We start from the raw sequence: 19,724 nt of genomic DNA, 5'->3' as shown, positions 1-19,724 counted from the left end.
CTTCGTTACTGGATTGCGGATGTTCATGCATTGATGGGAAATTTAAAGATAGGAAAAATGTACAAAATGCGCGTAATACGAAGAAATATATAAAATATCCAAAATAAAGAGAGCATTTTATAACGTTTAGTGGATGAAGCAAATTTCTATTTAGATGATCTGTTTTTCATTTCTTACGTTTACGAAGCTAAATCGAAATACGAAGAAGCAGCGATCGAGGAAAATATTAACAGAAAAAATTACTCTTCTTGGCTTGTAAATTTTTGCAGTTGACCAACGTGATTTCTGAACGTCTGGTACAACAAAACGGAACACGTATTCAGTGTTGTATGAAAAATTGCAAAGCGGTGGAAAATCAAGGTAACCCAATTCGGAGGCAAAAAAATCGAGCACGATCGTCCGCAGGGCAAGAAGAAGACCCTTAAGGCGTGTCCACGTGCAGGAATCGCAACGCATGCTGGCCGGCTGCTGCGAGCTTTATGATCGAAAGAGAGATCGCGCGGAGGATGGGTTAACAATGCGCGGGAGCGAGAAGGAGAATGTCAAGTGGACATTGTTGACGGTGACAATGCCGCTGAAATTGCCGGAGAACAAAGAGGTCTTACGATGACGCTGCTGGCGGACGAGCGAGCGAGCGAGCGAGCGAATTGAGCGAGTTGCTCGTGGACAGGGACTTCCCGTATATTCTCCTGCATACTGGCCCGCTCTTCGCGCACTCTCTCTCTTTCTTCCTCTGCGTCGAACCAAGCGGCAGAGAAGCGCGTTTCGTCTTCGTCGTTTGGCGAACACATCGTACGCCACCCCTTGTGTATCGCATGGCATTATAACTATCGGCTCTATCGCGACGCCTGTGTCGATACTCGTGAATTAAGCACCTTGATCCATTAAGGATCGGCGTACTCGTGTGTTCGGAGTTAACGGGTCTGTTTGGCATTGTTTTAACGCCGCGGTGACCGTGTGCAGCGCCGTTAATACGACGGCTGATAACGCGTTAACGGCATTACGTCATCGTTTACCGAATACAAGCAAACGGTTCGCATATCAATCAGACGTAAACCGAGTGATTGTTTCCACCGTTCGATCACCAACACGTCGATTCCACGATTTGGTAAGCAAATTCTTGAAAATGTGTGGAAAGGTTGCAGTTACGGCCATTTAATGAGACTCGAATTATTATTTTGCGTTTATTCGATTGCTACTTGACGAAGAAACGCGTCTTTTTTTTCTTCTTTTTTTTTTCTTAGTAGCCGTAATTCCGACCTCGTCATTTCCATGGGAATTAATTAACAGCGAAAGGAGATGGAATTTAACCGACTGGTATTGTGGTCATTTAATCACGTGGACAGACCAATGTCGAGGAGTTTACAAAAGGTGCAAGGTTCGTTAACGAAACCACAAAGTATTATCGCAGAAGTAAAAATTCCTAGCGTAGGGAGAAAAATATTCCGTCGGTCGAATTGCTTTGCCAATTATTCTTATTATTATTAATTCCGCAATTAAGCTATTCAGGCTGTCGGCGAATACTTTCTCCTAAATTCTTGTGTGTCCCTAGGCGACTGCCTACGCTGGAATAATACGTCTCGCGACACACAGTTACGGATCGAAGTCAACGAAAGGTCGCTCGGGGGACGACCTACGTTCGACGATTTACCGATTTCGATAAGAGTCGAGTCAACCTTCTCTTTCTTCTTTCTTTTCTTTTACAGCCCAGCTACATGATCCTAACCGAGATTTCGAGTCTGTATCTTCGATTTTTTCATCGAGACGCTGCAACCTATAAACTTCGATACTTGATCGATTTTACGACTCGGCTGTATCGCGGATGCTACTGTACGAGCGGAGCTCGAAAGTTCCACGCTGCGCTTGTGTTCTTTGCTCGCGGAGAAATGTACGGGCACGCGTACATTTTCATCTGTCTATAGGTGGAACCGCGGGCCGAGAGAGAACGAGAGAGAAAGCGTCCGGAAGAGCACGGGAGAGAGTCGTATATACGTATATATACATCTGTATATACATGCAGGTATACATCGCCATCGTTCCGTGCTTTCATTCGTTCGCGGAAAGAAGTAAAGAGCTTTGTCGCCGCGGCATCAAAAGCTTGAATGACGCGTCGATGAAAGAAGGAAGTATCGGTACAAGAAACTGCACAGTGAATACTGAAAAGAATGTAGTCACGGGAAGAAGGAGGACAAGGGGCAGGGGGGAGCAGGAACGGCAGAAGGAGTTAAAAAGGAAAGGAAAAGATAGCGAAAACGGGAAAGCAAAAAAGGAGGGTACCGGAGGAGTATTGCGGGTAGAAAACCTTGCAGGGAAAGACCGATAAAAGTTTCTGCCTTGAGACGGATATTGGAAATACCTTCTTCCTCCGATCGACTACCGCGATTTATTAATTAATTCATTCGCCTTTCGCGCCAAATCGACCAAATAGGAAAAAATTCCAGCAACTTGGCGAACGGCCATCGAAAATGATAATATCGCAGCGTTGTTTCGTTGTTTCCGCTAAACTCTCGTAACAACTCGTGAGATCACGACCGCGGTTAGGATTTGGTAAAACGAATCGATGGATTACATCAGTGCCAGGCCACGGTCGAGTTCCAATAGCTAAGTCAAGCATGCCGGATTTCGTTAAACTATTACGAGTATTCAAAGCGTGAGCCTTGTTGCGTATACAGGGTGTCCCGTATAGCTGGCCCGTGGAATCACGACGAAATGACGTGAAGCTGGGAGAGCAGAGGAGAGGAGAGAAGACTGAAAAGCCGTACCCGCGGCAGCGTATGCAGATAATCGGTACAAAGCCTTTCGTCGAATGACAAAGGAGAGCACTGGCCAGCCTCGTGGTTCTCTTGCATCTATATGCCAACGCATGCATACACGCTCGCATTCAGCCGGTATTATTATACTGGATGGCAGCATGCTGCTAGGAAAGGCCCAGTTCCTAACGGCTTTATTCTACTCGTTAAAACGAGATAAAGCTTCCGCGGTGATTCTTATGATTTTGTCGTGAATTCAAGGAAACATCTATGACATCGCGAGGAACTCCGCGTAATACTTTTCTACTTCTACGCTACCGTTATGGACGTGGTTGAGTAGCTTTAATTATTTACCAACGAGTATTGCCGCCGACGCAATTGTCAGAATCGTCAGAACGACGAAGACAGAAAAGGAAACTGTCGAGTTTATTAGATGTACAAACAGAGGATAAATTGGATAAATTGTAAAGTAGGAAATATATTTTAATACAGGAGCGTAAGTACAAGTAGGGATATAATTTGAGCTGGTCCAGATCCGCACGCTAGCAGTGTTACCCTATAACTGAAAGTCCCGAAGCCATCGTCGCCTGTCTAGTGTCTATGGTCTCAGTCTATTGTCTATACGCTGTCGATGGCTTCAGTGCTCGAGAAAACTAAAAAGACCAGATGTAGAGTTTCCTTAGAAGTGGTGACCACTTCAACGGAAACATTATTCGGAATAAATGAACTTCTGATGGAAAATGCTTAATTGCAGCAACAAGTATCGTTAATAAGCATTATCTTTTATCCTGCAATTTGTTAATCAAATGGAACAGATACGAGGTAAAAAAAAAATTGTGCGCTTGGCAAGATACTGCGAAATGCTTAGAAACGTTGGAAATGCAGCCAGTGACCGCGATGCAGCGTACGCTTTCTCGATCGCGTCGACAACGCGTCAGAAAGCAACATCTTATTTCGATAAAAGTCGCGGAAGTCTATTAATCACTGGAGCGCATTGTGACATTCAACCGAGCGGCATTCAGGGTTTCAATATTATCGATACTCAACAGCGGGGCCAGCATCCGCGTCTATTGAAAGAGAGTTTATCAATAGAGTGCAGGACACTCTTGCTGTATCCGCCTCCAAAGCGTTCTAAGCTCAGCGACGTACCTACGATCTTTCGGAAACGATGACCGTCGTCAGGAAAAAAATCTTTTTACGCAGGCTAAACGTGACTGGCAGTTCGACACGGGAACGCTGCATTCGATGATTTCCAATTAATATATCGTATAATAGACAGCCTTGAAAGCTTTTATCTCTCCGGAGCGGTTTCACCATCCAAGCACGTACGCAAAAGGAGGATGAAACTAATCTGGGTTAGTATGGTTAAGGGGATTTTCGAGAAAGCCACAAGTGGTCGAGACGGATACTATTCTTCCTTATGTGAAACTTCGATTAAGCTTATACGTCGGAAATAATTCATGTTAATGCCAACAAGCGGCTAACTTTCAGGGAGTGTGAACGTTCATGGTCAGACACACCTATTGCCCCTCCTATGGAAGATCGATAACGAAAGACAGGCTTCGGCTACTTTAAGGAGGTACGAGGCGTCATGGTCAGACATTGCCTTCAATTCGAATAGACACGTTAGAAAGAATACATTTCGAATAGTCTCACCTTCGTCTTAAGGAGAATGATTACACCACGGTCGGTCGTTGTTTCTCCTGGAATTTCTCTTACTTTTTAAGAAGAAAGAATACGTCGTATTCAGATATTCAGATAATTCAGACATTGTAATGATGCTTCAACGGATGCTGAAAAACTCACGTTCGTGTACTCTTACTTTCTGATCGATCTTAATTATCAGCGGTACTTTCAAGCTCGTCAAAGATATCGTATGCAGCGTGAAAGTCTCCCTGCATTGGCGTTTGAAACGAATCCTCCGTTAATCCGGCCAGCATAGAAAAAAACACGAAAAGCCCGACGAATTCGCGGAATGCACGGTTTCCTGACCAACAGACGATTCTTTCCACGGTCCAGTTAGACGATACAGAATTAAGCTCGAAAAGTACTCGGCGAGTACCGGGACGATGGAATACCGGGCCTATAGAGCTATAAACAGCGACAAAAGGATACCGAGTGGGCGACGAGCATTGAATGTACGAGAAAGGATTGTATGCCAGCGAACGATGCTGACGATGGTAGCGACGTTGCTGTTGCTTTTGGCATACGTGTGTCACGTACGGTATGTCTGTCTGCGGCCTGCTTTTCGGTGTATCCGCGCTGCCGGCAGAAAAGAGGAGTATTTTAGCTCGCGTCCATATGAACGTAGGGACGAAACAATGTAGCTTTTGTGCGAGAAAGGAACGGAAAAGCAAAGCCAAAGAGAGAGCCTAAGAGCGATTGAAATGCTCGGCCGTCTGTCTCTTGTTCTCCACCGCCTCCCTTCGTCGTCCCACCCTCTTTATCTATTCTCTTTTCCTTCCTCTGCGTCTTTGCCGCTTCTGTCTTTTTACCACTCAGCCATCTACGTCGTGCTTCTTCCTTCGCTTCATCTTTGCTTTGATCGCAACACTGCCAAACTGCGAGTGATCGCAAACGCGTACACCTTCTTCTCGGACAACGATCATCCATTTCGAGTCTCTTCGTTCTTTATACACGATTCGCCTAACTCGTAAACCTTGACCTTTTGCAGTTAGCTGTAAGATGACAGTCGTGTATACCATATAAATTTTTTTCTTTTTTTTTTAATGTAGCACACGATAAGATGAAATAAAATGACATTTCTCGTGTACAAGGTCGCGAAACAACTATCGAATTGAGAACGATTCGTTACTAACCCGCAAAGCCGAAGACGACAAAGAGATTCTTTTTTTTGGTCGAACCTCGAAGAGAAGCAAAGATGTCAGAATGAGAAAGTAACGACGCGCGGAGCGAAGACGCGGTTGGCAATAGAAGGGTGGTATGTGCAAGAAGGGCAAGTATTGGTAGACACAGATGTGAGGGGTGGTTGCAGGTTGATAGTCAAGACTGCCTTCAGATTCCAGAGTGAAGCATTGTGTCCCGAACGCGCATTGTCCTCCCGTCACCGGCAACTCGACAATGCCGAGTCCGTAAGTTAGTAACCCTACCGTAAAAACTTATCTCCACCCCAAACCATCGACCTCCAGCCTCCATGATTCCGTTCGATTTCCAACCACCTCCCGCCAACTCTTCCGCTTTTCTGTCCTGGCTCGTGACTTCTGCTGCTTTTACTCTTCCTCCTCCCTTCGATTGCAAGAATCAACGATCTGTGTCTACGATGTTCTTGTGTTCTCCCAGCAACAAGACAAAGGTCTTCGTCGGAGCTTCGAATTCCGCTTCTCAAATAAATAGAGTCGTAAAACACACTGACGGCTAATGCCAAGAGATTAATAACTAAAATCCTCGTTCGAACCGAAAAACGACTAACAGTAAAACAGGTTCTTCGTTTTCTTAATTAATAAAATTTCGTCGTATGATTTTTCATGATGATGAAGTATAACGTAGCAGTTTTACAACTACGTCGATTAATGGTAGGGAGCCGAAGAAGTCGATCGTCAGCAAGCAGAGAAACACTCTGGGATCGGAAGCGAACGTCCTGGGGACCGGATACAAACATTAGGGGTTGGCGGGTGGTCCTCTCGTTGGGACTCAAGTTGCCGAGCAGCCGGACAACGCGTGGTCGCCGGACAAAGCTCTTCTAATTGTCCCCATCAACGACGAAGAATGGACCGCGGGCCTGCCGCTGACAATTTCATTTGTAATTTGCATAAGGCTTATTAAAATCACAATGGACGTGGACCCAGGGGGATGCTCGATCGAGGTGGCCGCAGCCTTCTTTTTTGGACTGCTCGATAGAGAATAATCACGGTCACCGCTGTGCTGGTAATTGAACTTCAATAAGGAGCGAAACTCGTTTCGACCATTCGCGTCAACTACTCCTAATAAAAAAGATAATCGACGAGAAATTTAAATCGTTGTGAACTTACGTTTGAAACGGCTGACTCGTTCGCTTCTCTTATCCATGATTATATCCAAGAACACTGAACACACTGTTACACTGTATTTCGTTGTCTAACGGATCGTAATAAAAAAAGGTATATAAGAAAAGGATAGATGCGTAAAAAAAATGTCGAACGAAATTTTTCTAATAAAACGGAAGACGAATAAATATGTGCCAGGTATGAATGAATCGTGAAAGAAATAATATAATAAGAAATGATAATATAGATGATAGATGTAGAAATGAAATTAATTTGAAGGTACGTATGGCAGGATCTGTCACACCGATGATTCCACGTTTGTCGAAATGTGTCGCGCACGTGAGACGGCGCGGAACTGAACCATCTCAAAACGCTATCATATCGCGCGCCGCCACATTCCCCCACCACTTTCGACCAAAATGCGTCTACGCATCTCTTATTTATGCTGCTATAAAAAATCGTTCCGATTAGAATGTTAATTATTGTGACAAAAGACAATTGTCTCGCGACCTGATAAAAATATGTATATTACTTATCTAAATAAAAGGAGTGACACGAACGAAAGGGAAGAGAATCGTTACTGTAACAACTGGTTTTATAATATTTTTCTAATATCTTTTAATATATGAGAACACGCCAGATATTTGTATTAAATGATAGCAAATGATACAACTCGGCCTCGTATGAAATCAATGCCTAACTCTAGGACAGCTATTTTCCAAAATGCAAACTCCTTGATTCTTGTCGCGTACGTATCCGTCTTCGCAAATGCAACCACTTACGCAACTTTTAGTCTGGATACAAGCCATGGATTCCCAGATATCGATATTGTCGCAACTCTTTTCGCAATTCGGACTTGCCTGACATTGGCTGAAAATTTCATTTCCCCTGCACGTGTCCTCGACAAAGACCACTTGGGGTCCTTAAAAATTAAAGACAAAGAAAGAGAAATGTAAAATTGAGTTACGTTAATCGAAACACTGTACAATGAGGAATTAAATAAAAAGTTACTTACTAGACAGTATCGCTCCCGTTACCATGCCTGTATAGTCAAGCAGGAAAGAACTTGAAACAAGTAAAACGAAATGCACTTGTAGAAGCTTCATTTTCATGCTAGGTCAAAGAAGAAATGCAAGTAACTATCGGTGACTGCAAGTTTAAATACCCGTTTGCAAATGAAATATAGCGATAGCCAAATCGGTCAGCTATCAATAAAAGAACCAGTTTCTATCGCATAAATAAAGCAACGTTCTCCGAACAAGGACTCGGTAAATGAGGCATCAGGGAGATAAGAAAGTGAAACCAGGCTTGGTAATCAACGGAGAGTCACATATGCGGGCATAAACTAAAAATAAACGTTGAAGAATAAAACCATTAATTTGTATTTTTCATGTTATGTATTTGTTGATTTGAATTGTACAGCAACTCGTTTACATACAACATATATAAGTGTCTTACTAGTAAATTACTTTGTATGATACCTTAAAATAAGTATTTTATAATAAAGAGGGGTCTGTGACAACGTGTCTCGAAATAAAGTAATTACGAAGTATAATCCAAGGATGTTTCGATGTGAGGGGAAACTAGATTCCTTACTAAGAAAGTCTCTTCTTCGCGTTGGCGATTCGCGACTCAAGTTTACTTGGCCAGAATCGACGATATATCCGTAAATGACAACAGCCTTTCTTCTCATTAAACGCAGCAAATTCGAAACGTCAGGTGCAATTATCGAACAAATTGCAAATCAACGCGAAGAAAAATCTTAAATCGAAAATGGATTCATTTCGCGTTGCGAATAATGCATTTTGCCGATTCTTATAGGTGTTTTACTATTTCTCTCATGACAATGAATGATGAAAAGCCACTCGCATACACCAAATAGTGCGACCAAATACTTCCCTTTTAAATTGCGCGTCACGGCAGAAGCTTCCATTTTTTTCTTTCCGTAATACTTACGAAATAAAAGTTTCATTACGATACGAAAAATAAGTACTAAAGTTGAAAGGTGTGTAAAATTTCTGTTTTTCTAAGGATTAAAAGAGAAGATGTCACAAGTTGTAGATGTCGTGTACTTCACGATATAAACGTGTTATTGAATTGACGAGAAACGCACATCTATATGTATATACTATATGTCACGGATATTTACTATGTAAATATCCATGCATAATTACGAAAAAACTAAAATGACATCGATCGCAGATCCTTCTCGATGATACATTACTTTATACTGCAATCATTCGCTGTTAACTCCGATAAAAATGAAAAGTTTGAAAGGAAAAAGTACATTTCTCGCAACCGTCACGATCAGTTTTTCATTAAGGTATATCCCCTCTACACTCTGTTTTAAATACACCGAAAGCGATCGGCATAAGAATTGAGTAAGAAGTCTGTCTCACGTGATCCGGTCGAAGTTTCACGTTGCAGAGAAGTAACTATATCACAGATGAAGGAGAAGAATCGAAGAAGCAGCAACGGCAACGGGGTTTCTACCAAACCTTAGCAGCAAGGGTTCTCTGCATTAAAACATTCTTGCTTCGCTGCTTCATGCGCTCAATGAAGTACTCCTTGCCTTCCAGGTTATCGTCGACAGGTCCAACCTCATTCTAGCAACAAACGAGAGTTAGTTGGCTCCTAGGTCGTGTGATTCTTGCACGTGTGGCTCATCACCATCATCATCATCATCATCATCATCATCATCATCATCACCATCATCATCATCATCATCATCATCCTCATTATTTATTCCTCATATTATCATCATCCGGAATATCATGATCGTCATCACGAAGATGGGCTATTCTTTCGCGAAAGCCTACACAGAAGAGACCTAACCAACCTTGTTAGCTGTGTCGCCCCCCTCGCCCTCTCCCCACCTCTCGTAGTCATCGTCGTCCCTCTCTTCACCCTCGCTTAAAGGTCCATCTTGTCTTTTACTAGGAGGAACATTCGATCCTCCACCACCTTGCTGATGCTCCATCACGTCATCTCCGCCTTCGAGCATCTTGTTGATCTTTTCCTTTGCTTCGTCCACTTTTCTCATCGGATCAGGTGAGTAGCTGCGATCGCTGTATCTATCGCGAGAAGCGGCACGCCGGTCTCTGAAGTCTCGCCTATCTCGGAAGTCGCGGAAGCCCTGCTTACCGTGGAAAAATCTACCGCCACGATTACCACCACGTCCGCGTCCACCACCACGATTATTGAAACCACCGCCACGTCTATTGCCAAAGCGATTATTGTGTTGATTATTATAGAACCGATTACGATTTTGGAAATTGTTACCACCGCCACGATGGTTTGGATTATTGAAGCCCTGGAAACGGGGCTTATAGTAAGTGCCTCGATTATTGTATGGTCGGAATTGTCTCTTGCGATAGTAACTCCTGTCTCCAGACCTACTGCGACTACGACTCCTGGTATAAGATCGGGAACGTGATCTAGAGCGTGATCTACTGTAAGTACCCGACGGAGATCGACTGTATTTTCTCTCGTAACTTCCAGATCTTCGATTCGAGTACGATCTTGAACGACTTCTTCTGGGTGAACGTGACCTCGAAGAGCCTGAACTTGAGGCACTGCGCGATCTGCTGCGCGACCGTTTCGCTGGACGATCTCTACTCATTCGTTTAGATACAGCTCCTCCCCTGCCAGTAGATTCGCGTTTCTTAGGGGTTTGTCTGTGTTGCCTTTCGGTCTCGCTATCAGAATCTGTTCTGGGACCCTTAGCCTGATTCTGGTTCTTCGTTGGTGGAGGCGGACGTGGTGGTTCTGGTGGATGACCAGCACCGCTATTACCACTTTGTCCAATCGGCTGGAATTTGCCACCAAGATTGTTATTAGAACTAAACTTTGTCGGTGTTGTTTGCGTTGCAGATATAGAAGGATCCTTATACGACTGAAATTTGTTCTGTGGTTGTGGTGTAGGATACTTGACTGGCGCCTGCTTAGGCATCGGAGGTTCTTTGGGTAATGGCGGCGGAGTTGGTGCGGACATGGGCTGAGCAGCTGCTGCTCTCTTCTCTGCGAGTTCACGCTGCATTTGCTTCCGTATATTCATGGATTTTTCCAATGCTGCTCGCTGCAGTTTCTCCTCTAGCTCGTTATCATCGTCTTCGTCACTATCCACATTGGATTGCATCTTTTTGTTCTCTACCGGTACATCTTGCCACTTTTGTGGGAGAACATCCTTTTGCCTAAACAAATACAAAAATAGTCATGTCCAAATATACACCGACATGTAATATATCATATTAAAATATAGCTTTAAAACTGCTAAAACTTTTTACCTAGCGGCTTGTGCAGCTTTCCATTTCGCATTTAATGCAGCAGTGTCGAGAGTAGGTAATTTCGGTTCAGGATGAATCAGTTGCGACTCTTGTTCAAAAATGTCTGTCAGTGGTTTTCTCTGAATCTCTGTAAAAAGAATGTAAAGTAAAATGGGCATAGACTATACTCATTAACTGCAGGTTGCACCCGTTTTTCTGTAACAGGCCTGACCCTTACCTTTACGTTGCTGTGCAGTCATTGGTATTCTAGCTTCCCGTTCGTGATACGCCTTTGAAGCCTCATCTCTTTCCCTTTCTCTCTCTCTGCGCAGCTCTTCCTCCCTTCGTGAACTTTCAGCGAGCTTCTCCGCGTTGCTAAGAGGGGAAGCTATGTCATTATACTGAGCTACATACCTAGTAAATATAAAAACATAAATAAAATACGAGATGTTAAAACCCGCGTTTCCATTCATGTATCTTTAAAAAATCAAATTAATCACGGAAAATTATCTAAGGAAACACAAACTAAATGCAACATCGAAAACAATATTCATACTATTTTCATAAATTAATAGACAAAAACTTCGTAAAAACAAATAACCAAAACGGAAAACATGATCACGAACTGGCCATAAAGGTTCCAACCTTTTCAAGACGGCAGTCTCTTTTTCAACTTTTGCATAATACGCATTCAGTTTTGATTCCAATTGTTCTAAATCCGGCAATGAAGACTTTTTTAAGGCTTCTAAATCTCGTTCGAGCTTGTCTTTGTTTTTGCGTTTCTTCCTTTCTTCTTTCTTTTTCTTCTTCCTGCTTTTCTTGTCCTCTTTCTCTTTGTCTTTTCCTTTCTTCTCTTTCTTCTTCTTTTTCTTCATTTTTTCACTTTCTGAATGTTTCTTTTCCTTCTCCCTTTCTCTCTTCCATCTAGCTGTTTCTTCCAGGAATTTCCTTACCTAAGAGTGTAGGAAAGATAACATTGAAATTATAAAAAAGAAAAAATAAATTATAGAATGTTCATAAAAAAGGCATGTGATTCTTACTTTATCTTCATAATCGGAGTCATCTTTCGTCTGTTCCAAGAATTTTCGTACTTTTATCTCGTAATCGTCCATCTTATCTCGAGTATTTGAACTGTAAGATACTGGGGCGATTACGTCATGTGCAGCTGTGGTAGCAGCTGGTGGGTTGTTGTATTGAGCCATCCGTTTGCTGAGAGGTGAAAGTGAGCCGCGATGATCCTTCTTATGTTTCCGCTTGCGACTAGGTGATCGAGATGCTGATCGCGAACTTGCAGATGAAGAAGAACTGCTGGACTCAGAGCTGGAGGAACTCGAAGAACCGCTCGATGACGAACTGGAACTCGAACTCCATCTCTGTCTCTTCTTCGAGCGTGACTTTCTCTCCTTCTTGCGTTTCTTCTTCTCTTTCTTATTTTCCCCGACATCATTTTCAGTTTCGAAACTCTTGAATGTATCCAAAGGATTCAAAGAAGATGTTAATGTCTTAGACTTGATGTATTCGATAGAGTTTCTCGCTTCTTCGTGGAATGGAGCAATTGCCAAGCAATTTTCATATGCCTTTTGAGCTTCTTCGTACTTCTTCTCGTCTTCGTAACTTCGCCCTAGAGCAACGAGAGTCTCGGCCATGTATTTGCGAGCGTTCGTATGAGTTTGATTCAGCTTCAATGCTGTTTCAAAATCATCGATCGCTTTCTTGAAACTACCGCTATTGGCGAATCTATAACAACAAAGATATAAACATGTAAAATAAACACAATTTAGAATAATATACTTCATTTGTGTTAAGATGTAGATTGTGACTTACAATGCTCCACGTGCTACTAATCCTTCGACGTTTCGTGGGTCTACGGTAAGTGCCTTATTGAGACACTGGAAGGCTTCTGTATGACGCCCAGCCTTGAAATGATCTATACCTTCGGCTACGCTTCGGAATGCCCACTTACTGGCCTGTGCTTGTCTTAATTCGGATGCATATTCATTGGGTGGGAACCTTTCTCTGTAACAAAAAAGATGTTTTTGGAAGGATGGTAAGACCATTTATTTGATCAGTTATACTAAAAAATGAGTATAGGGGATTGATACTCTACCTCAAACCAACCATATTGGAATGGTTTTCTTGACCGAGACCCATCAAGTCGCAAAGATATTTAATGTTGTTTGGGTTGTTGAAGCCAGTACTATTCTCCAACATCGCTTCGTAAGACTGTCCTTTGTTGTCCATTGCTTTCCTACACCACAGAGAGAAACGACCAATTATCAACATGTAAAAATCATTTTGTCCTTTGCCAAAAAGAGGATACCAAAGCTACTTCGTTAACGGTAAAACTAAAGACTTGATAATCATGATGACCGAATCTTCACAAATCCTGAGTTCATTTCCTGGTACAGGTTTTTATTTCAATCTGATTGTTTTTCCCTCAGTTTTCTCGACATCTCGTCGTCTTATACATATATATTTTATATATATATTCATGCATATTAATATGCATGTCCTTTGTGCTGCTATTCCTTACACGTGTTAACGTACGGCACACCCTTCATCGGCTTATTCATCCCTGCGTAATTATTCGCCTCTTCTTTTCGATCTACATGAATTATTCAACGATACGACACTAATGCCAAAGATGCTCCGGATGAAGAAGGAGTTTCTTCCAATTAGAACAAAGATATTATCAGACACCTCATGGTATTAGAGTCGATCAAAATCTACGTTTGTACCGTTAACAAGCAGCAGGGGTCCGAAACGGGGATACATTGCAGAAAGTTTGGTAGGTTTCCTTTATTACCAGATTATTTCTTACGTATAAATTTACAATGGTACACAACCTCATTATTATGTAAACTCGTCTCTCACCTTTCATGTACCGCTAAGACGTATATTTCTAGTATTTTGTATCATGTTTGTAATCAGAGGATTTCTCAACATAAAAGCACACAGCCTATCATCAATCGACGGTGGTTTGGTTTTTATAAGTTTTTGGTGCGATAAAATAAATTGCATAGCCCTAGGATAGGTTGGGAGCCACGCCTGAGTATATTTTATCTTCCAAGTTGACCAAAAAAATTTTTTTTATATATATGTAGTAGTACTTTCGCCTGTTTTGCATTTTGTGGTGTCAATTCAAACATGACATCATATTTTTATATTTTTTATTTGTCAATTTAAGCTGTAAGTTTAAATGAGGCATTATTATGACAAGGCGCAATTCTTTTGAGGCTTAAAGGTAAAGGTTCGGGCGATTAAGATTTTAGTTATTTGGTCTCTGCTTTAACTTCTTGAATAATCTAAAGTTTTATTCCACTTGGTAATGTGATACATATGAAACATTGACAACACATTGACGTATCATGCACTTTAGATATGCATTAAACTCGAGCAAAAGGATCTTTAATACATAAAAATATTTGAATGGGATATTAAAAATAATCAATTTTTTAAATGCTTGCTTTTTACTTATTTTATTATTCGTCTATAATAAGAGACCAAACAACAGTAAATCATTATTATACCTACCGTCTGCAGCACTCACTCTGGCCACCCAAGGCTCAACATCTCATACTGGAAATGCAACCTCAAAAGACATTGATGTCATTTGGCGCCATTGTTTGGCTGGTGCTTTGAGAGTAACATATCACAAACGTAGATAGAATATTGTGCGCAACAGAGCCATGTCAACCAATGCTCAAGGTTTGAATCATTTGTATCACATTATAAATTCATCATCATACTGACTATCAACTTTTTACGTTATTGAGAGTGTCTGGCACCTAAATTCATAAAAACGTGTAAGAGGAATCAAATCTAATTTACCTTGTTTTGTTAGTATCACAGTGCGTCTGTTAAATCTCAATTTCTTTTGGCCACCATACCATTTTCCTTACCTTCTTTTTTAACGAAAAATATTAAACAAAACACTAAAGATGCAAATCTGTACTGTCGCGTATTATGCAAGTTACAAATAGAATAACTACACTGTCAATAGGAGATATGTTTCGACCACGATTGAAACTGTTATATCAATCCTAAATTCGAAACTACCAGTGTCAGAAAATATTCCCCCTGCCTTCTGTTAGTGCACAAGTGCTCTCAAGGTATATCGCAACAAGCAAATGATCAAAGAACGATTTATAATACAAATACAAATTTTGAGTCAAAAGTGCTACTGATGCATCACAAGACACTTTTACCATTTATATCGTGTATACAAAATTTCCTATAGTGATATACATATCAGTTTACAAGAGTTAGTGAAGCATTATTATAAATACAAGGAGTAAATGTACTTATCCAGATTTTTTATTACTTACTTATAAGCTTCTGGAAGATCATCAGAATGGATAAGTCCCATAGGTGGGTGCGGTGCTTGCCCTTCACGGGCAGGTACGTTCATAACTGCAACAACTCGCTCGGCTTCAACGTTAACTTCACTGACTACGACGCAGATGAGATCATTTGCCATGTAGCCTCTTGTTACACCTTTCTTGTCCACCGCCGGCACTGTGGCCGTGTTCAATATTAGAGCCTATAAATTTAATAATTATTTTTAGACATGATTTAAGAGGATACAGGTACTTTCTAATTGATATAAATAAACAATAAGAAACTTAATATACCTTAACTCCTAAATCAGTAACAACTCTGGGGCAATCGCTGCAGTTGCAAAGCACCTTCAGAAGAAGTCCAGCAGCACTTTTACCCATCACTTGCGCGTAAATAACATCTCCAATGACCAAACTCTAAAAAGAAATATTTTATTAGAACTCCGTTTTTTAATTATCAAATTATTTATTTTTATATAAATTATTAAAATCATGAATAACCACCTCCAAAAAATTTCGAATACGTTGAGATTTCTCCATGGTGACAAAAGTATCAAGGCCTGGCATTGTTGCATAAAATTCTGAAACAATACATACAATAGATTAATTTCACATTATTGTGTAATACATGATGAGTCATACCAGGGTGTGTAGAAAGAAGTGAAACTGTACCTTCATCTCCTAATTCTTGCTTGATAGGTTCAACTGTTTTCTCCAAATTTGATTTATCGTAAAGAGCATCTGCTTTCTTTGCAAGGAACTGTTGTAGCTTTAGCCTCTTTCCTCTATCACCAAAACTATTAAAAAAAAGTAACAAGTTTGAACGTATGATGCATTTAGAAACGTCTGAAGTATAATATTACTTAAAGGAATCATCTAACACATACCTCAGAGTCTTTTGACGTTGTTGATAGATTTCAAAGTTTGGTTCCTTGAGATTGAGCATGGCCAGCTCGTTCTCGTTGCGTTCTCCTTCCCACACTTTCTGCAACTGTTGGCCATGGTAGTTCAATGCTTGCGCCACAAGACGCGCATCCATTGACTCCATTTTGATTCTGTACTGCAAGCAACCTAGTCCTGCAATACTATGAAAATCGGCAAATTCGTAATGCTTTCTCTTTTTTCTCTAATATCCAAGATATTATTCAAATATTGACATAATTTTTAATAGCTGCCTCTGAGCGACTGCCCGAAATTGGCATGCAAAAAGGACATCATCCAACAGCCAAGGACACGTGTTTGTAACTGATAAACCGCTCTCCACGGTGATAGCCAGAAAATTCTGGTATTTCAATCGTTTAATGGTTGCTCAAATGCTAGCAGTAACAACGTATCGGTTTTGTATGGTTTCATCGAACGTAAATCGTATCTCCAAAAAGGAATGGCATTCTGTGCAAGAACGCGCCCAGACAAAGCGAATTACCAAGAACCGGTTCTCTGAACAATTTACCTGTAGCTGTTGATATTCCTCTGGCGAATCGTATAAACGACGTAACAGAATAAATCTGTAGAATATTCGTTTACTCAAGAAAAACGCTTACATAGGAAGAAAGGCGCGTTATATTGATTTATCGATAACAAGATGGTCGTCGGGAAGCCGGATTGCGAAGGATGATGGCGCCATGACGCTCCAAATGGCCCTCTTTTCCAAAACTCATCCACACCCATTTTTTCATGGGCATGCCAGACTGGCCAAAAAAGAAACCGGATTATTACTCACCGTTGCTTCCCTATTATCTTCCGACGATTTGTTAATGTGTTTTCCAACTATATCACGGCCCACTACGTATCATCATCGACGATTAAACAACTGCGGCCCTATATTTCACCATACGCTGCACAAGTCACGATTACGAAAAAGCCGGAAACGATAAGCTCAGACACGCCTGCGTGAATGGCTCTTTCCCTTCCCTTACTACAGTTAGCGAACCATATCATACATAGCGTCAGCGATCTACATCACTTCCGGTTTGGCGGTCAATTTAAAGTGATTGATGACGTAAAATTTTTTTTAGTAATAAAACTTTATTTCTACTAAACAGATTATATTCTCCATTACAAAATTTTTATCAGGCTTGGAACTTTTAGAAATAATAACAAATACGATTTTTATAGTATGTTTATTTCTAAAATATCTTCTACTTTTAAGATAGTATGATTTATAACAAATTTAAAATTATAACTTGTCAACTAGAAAAGATTCATGAATGTAATACATACGTGGCGATTAAAATATAAGTTTAGGGTATTTAAAATATTAGTTTATTAACTTAGATACATTTATACCTTCTTCATTAAAGTAGGTGTATCCTTCTCAGACTATTGATATCAGAATGCTGATTTCATTTATTTACACCCACTTACATATTTCATTTCGTTGCATGGATTTTTGACTTCATTATTTGATTATTTCCCAAAATATTAAAAATTTTATTAATTTACTTATTGATTTTTTTTTGTTCCATCTTTGTTTTTCGCATCTACATTCCAATAATACAAAATTTGTGCAACTATTATAGCATTTGATATAGAGGAGCACATATACATTATTATCATTGTAATATCTCCTGTTTCTTGGATAGAGGTAAATATTCGTGTAAGAGATCCAAAGAGGAGCATGAAAGCTGTTATTGCTGATAGCTGACCAGTATTTCCATTGGAGTAATTTGTGTAGGCTTGCATTAACTGAAACAATATGAAATCATAAATATATTTTCAGTAAGTTTATATATATTATATAATGATTTTTATTTACAAGCATCTTACCTTACTGGCAAGTACAATGGGTATATTCATTGCTTGACAACCCCAGAGAACATTTACTGGGGTCAAGCCACTAGTAGCAGCAAAGAACACTGCTAGATAAGCAGCAAGGAATGCAGTTGCTTGAACTGTATTACCACTGAAATGCATGACTAATATTGCAATTGCTAAAGTTTGCATACCTAAAAAAACTCCATCACCCCATGAACTAGAATCCAACCATTCATTGATTAATTATAATATGAATGTGTACAAAGGTATATATAATTTTAATTATAGTACCTGAATGGAAAACCACTTATAAAACTGTAGGATACCATGGCTGTCATGGCAAATAAGTCCAGTAACACGCTGAAGACATTGATGCCTTCTACACTTTTACTTCTAAGAATTTTTACAATCTGTGGTATCTTGACTAACAAACAAAAACTTAATACAGTATAATGTTATACACAAAGTTAATTATACATGCAACTATTGCACAAAAACGCAGCTCAGTGTTTAACTTCATGATAATTACAAAGTTTACGTAAAAATATATTTTCTAACCGAGAAGAGATCCACCGATGATGCCGAGACCTAAAAATTTGCTCAGCGCCAATTTGAAGCATCCAACTGAAACATGTTCGAAATTTTCATGTTTTACTTGAAGTGGTTCGTATCTTCTTCGCAGGAAATTCATTTTAACTTTTATAAGAAGCAATTTAAATCGTCACAAAGGAATAATGACTTCAAATTTATCGTCGAGAAAAAAATTGAACATCGTTGAGCGCTCACTACGAGTATTTCAAAATTCGATTGTTCAAAAATCTAATTTATTCAGTACAATGTTCAAAGTAGTAGAATTCGAAAGTATTACAATTCACGGTATGCGAGAGTAAAGAGGGAGTAAAATTATATTTAAAATTCTTATGCTATTTATGCGAAGCTTTTGTTTATAGTAGTATGAAATTATGTATATACCTATTATGCTTGTATTTGAATGTGTAAATGCTAAAAAGTTGTAAAGTCATGTATTACATCGTAGCATTTATCAAATATAAAATAGGTTACGATATGCGAGAAATGAAAGTATTAGTTCCAAACTTTAATCTTTATTTCTATTGAATAGTACGCTAGTGGTATGCGAACGATCATGACAATGGGTATAAGTAAGACGCTGTGGATAAAAATAAATTTATTATAATTCTATGAATCAGTTATATCGGCTATTGGCCGTTTATGAATGAAGTTCCAGCACTCACCGTGAAAAAAGTTCATGTCATCGAAATATTCTTCTATGCACTCTTCTGTGAATAGTAGAAGAGAAACGTTCCTGATTAAGTGAGCCATATTTGCTACACATGCGTTTTATATCTTCTGACTCGTGTCAGAATGCAAAAAATAATGTAATTCCACTTTGTTACGTTTACGATGTATAGGTTAACATAGAGTCATTCTATTGGTAAGATCGACTTTTATACCGACAGATAACTCGTCATAGTAGAGTCCCAGCACTCTTCGATAAAGAATGTGGCGCGCCATTTTGAATAGTTATTACCCATATGTTTTCATGACATGCTACAATTCTTATTTATTCTAATACTATTCGTTCCCTGATAATGCTTTTATTAATGATTAATA

The 19,724-nt window shown here is 40.0% G+C and overlaps 5 protein-coding genes and 1 long non-coding RNA gene across 9 annotated transcripts in view; 2 read left to right on the top strand and 4 right to left on the bottom strand.

Annotated features, from left to right (window-relative positions):
• The window catches only part of LOC117231751, a 201,725-nt gene extending 194,851 nt beyond the window's left edge, over positions 1-6,874 (bottom strand). For both annotated transcript variants that reach the window (XM_033490460.1, XM_033490461.1), the window contains exon 1: positions 6,740-6,874. In XM_033490460.1, coding sequence (XP_033346351.1) covers positions 6,740-6,776 — 37 coding nt within the window. In that variant the 5' untranslated portion in view covers positions 6,777-6,874. The remainder of the gene's footprint in view (positions 1-6,739) is intronic.
• LOC117231756 lies at positions 450-6,399 on the top strand. The gene is made up of 3 exons (XR_004493015.1): positions 450-1,108; positions 5,528-6,190; positions 6,288-6,399. It is a non-coding gene; the product is annotated as an uncharacterized LOC117231756 (long non-coding RNA).
• Positions 1,264-3,117, top strand: LOC117231753. Its single transcript, XM_033490465.1, has 2 exons — positions 1,264-1,378; positions 1,923-3,117. The coding sequence occupies exons 1-2, from the start codon at positions 1,300-1,302 to the stop codon at positions 2,321-2,323; spliced, it is 480 nt and encodes a 159-aa protein (XP_033346356.1). The 5' UTR covers positions 1,264-1,299; the 3' UTR covers positions 2,324-3,117.
• On the bottom strand, positions 6,245-9,207 carry LOC117231754 (venom serine protease inhibitor-like). Its single transcript, XM_033490466.1, has 2 exons — positions 7,749-9,207; positions 6,245-7,655 (listed from the first exon to the last, which is right to left on the bottom strand). The coding sequence occupies exons 1-2, from the start codon at positions 7,843-7,845 to the stop codon at positions 7,423-7,425; spliced, it is 330 nt and encodes a 109-aa protein (XP_033346357.1). The 5' UTR covers positions 7,846-9,207; the 3' UTR covers positions 6,245-7,422.
• LOC117231749 (serine/arginine repetitive matrix protein 2) lies at positions 9,198-17,212 on the bottom strand. 3 transcript variants are annotated; one of them, XM_033490452.1, is made up of 14 exons: positions 17,059-17,212; positions 16,226-16,423; positions 16,011-16,135; positions 15,843-15,919; positions 15,633-15,755; positions 15,327-15,541; positions 13,106-13,246; positions 12,823-13,014; positions 12,039-12,735; positions 11,644-11,951; positions 11,237-11,412; positions 11,020-11,146; positions 9,573-10,926; positions 9,198-9,339 (listed from the first exon to the last, which is right to left on the bottom strand). In XM_033490452.1, the coding sequence occupies exons 2-14, from the start codon at positions 16,384-16,386 to the stop codon at positions 9,223-9,225; spliced, it is 3,813 nt and encodes a 1,270-aa protein (XP_033346343.1). In that variant the 5' UTR covers positions 16,387-16,423; positions 17,059-17,212; the 3' UTR covers positions 9,198-9,222. The 3 variants fall into 3 exon arrangements, with proteins under 3 accessions (XP_033346343.1, XP_033346344.1, XP_033346345.1); XM_033490453.1 differs by having other exon boundaries at positions 11,237-11,373; XM_033490454.1 differs by lacking the exons at positions 15,327-15,541; positions 15,633-15,755; positions 15,843-15,919; ... (1 more) ...; positions 16,226-16,423; positions 17,059-17,212 and adding exons at positions 13,873-14,185; positions 14,533-14,761.
• Positions 17,213-17,577: 365 nt separating this feature from the next.
• On the bottom strand, positions 17,578-19,574 carry LOC117231602 (mannose-P-dolichol utilization defect 1 protein homolog). Its single transcript, XM_033490195.1, has 5 exons — positions 19,346-19,574; positions 18,651-18,716; positions 18,384-18,516; positions 18,105-18,309; positions 17,578-18,023 (listed from the first exon to the last, which is right to left on the bottom strand). The coding sequence occupies exons 1-5, from the start codon at positions 19,431-19,433 to the stop codon at positions 17,781-17,783; spliced, it is 735 nt and encodes a 244-aa protein (XP_033346086.1). The 5' UTR covers positions 19,434-19,574; the 3' UTR covers positions 17,578-17,780.
• Positions 19,575-19,724: the final 150 nt, after the last annotated feature.

The sequence above is a fragment of the Bombus vosnesenskii genome, unplaced genomic scaffold, assembly GCF_011952255.1.
Source record: "Bombus vosnesenskii isolate JDL3184/JDL3185 unplaced genomic scaffold, Bvos_JDL3184-5_v1.1 scf7180000013273, whole genome shotgun sequence".
NCBI classification, from domain to species: domain Eukaryota; kingdom Metazoa; phylum Arthropoda; class Insecta; order Hymenoptera; family Apidae; genus Bombus; species Bombus vosnesenskii.
The sequence above is the reverse complement of the archived record's forward strand: the minus strand, read 5'-3'. Positions and strand labels throughout refer to the sequence as shown.

Coding starts and splice junctions, on each gene's coding strand:
- LOC117231753 (XM_033490465.1), top strand. CDS start 1,300: ATGGAATTTAACCGACTGGTATTGTGGTCATTTAATCACGTGGACAGA. Junction 1,379..1,922: donor GAGTTTACAAAAGGTGCAAG/GTTCGTTAACGA, acceptor ATCTGTCTATAG/GTGGAACCGCGGGCCGAGAG.
- LOC117231754 (XM_033490466.1), bottom strand. CDS start 7,845: ATGAAAATGAAGCTTCTACAAGTGCATTTCGTTTTACTTGTTTCAAGT. Junction 7,656..7,748: donor AACGGGAGCGATACTGTCTA/GTAAGTAACTTT, acceptor TTAATTTTTAAG/GACCCCAAGTGGTCTTTGTC.
- LOC117231602 (XM_033490195.1), bottom strand. CDS start 19,433: ATGGCTCACTTAATCAGGAACGTTTCTCTTCTACTATTCACAGAAGAG. Junction 18,310..18,383: donor ATAAGTGGTTTTCCATTCAG/GTACTATAATTA, acceptor GTTGGATTCTAG/TTCATGGGGTGATGGAGTTT. Junction 18,024..18,104: donor CCATTGTACTTGCCAGTAAG/GTAAGATGCTTG, acceptor ATATTGTTTCAG/TTAATGCAAGCCTACACAAA.
- LOC117231749 (XM_033490452.1), bottom strand. CDS start 16,386: ATGGAGTCAATGGATGCGCGTCTTGTGGCGCAAGCATTGAACTACCAT. Junction 13,247..15,326: donor GATCTTCCAGAAGCTTATAA/GTAAGTAATAAA, acceptor TCTGTGGTGTAG/GAAAGCAATGGACAACAAAG. Junction 11,413..11,643: donor GAGACTGCCGTCTTGAAAAG/GTTGGAACCTTT, acceptor TATATTTACTAG/GTATGTAGCTCAGTATAATG.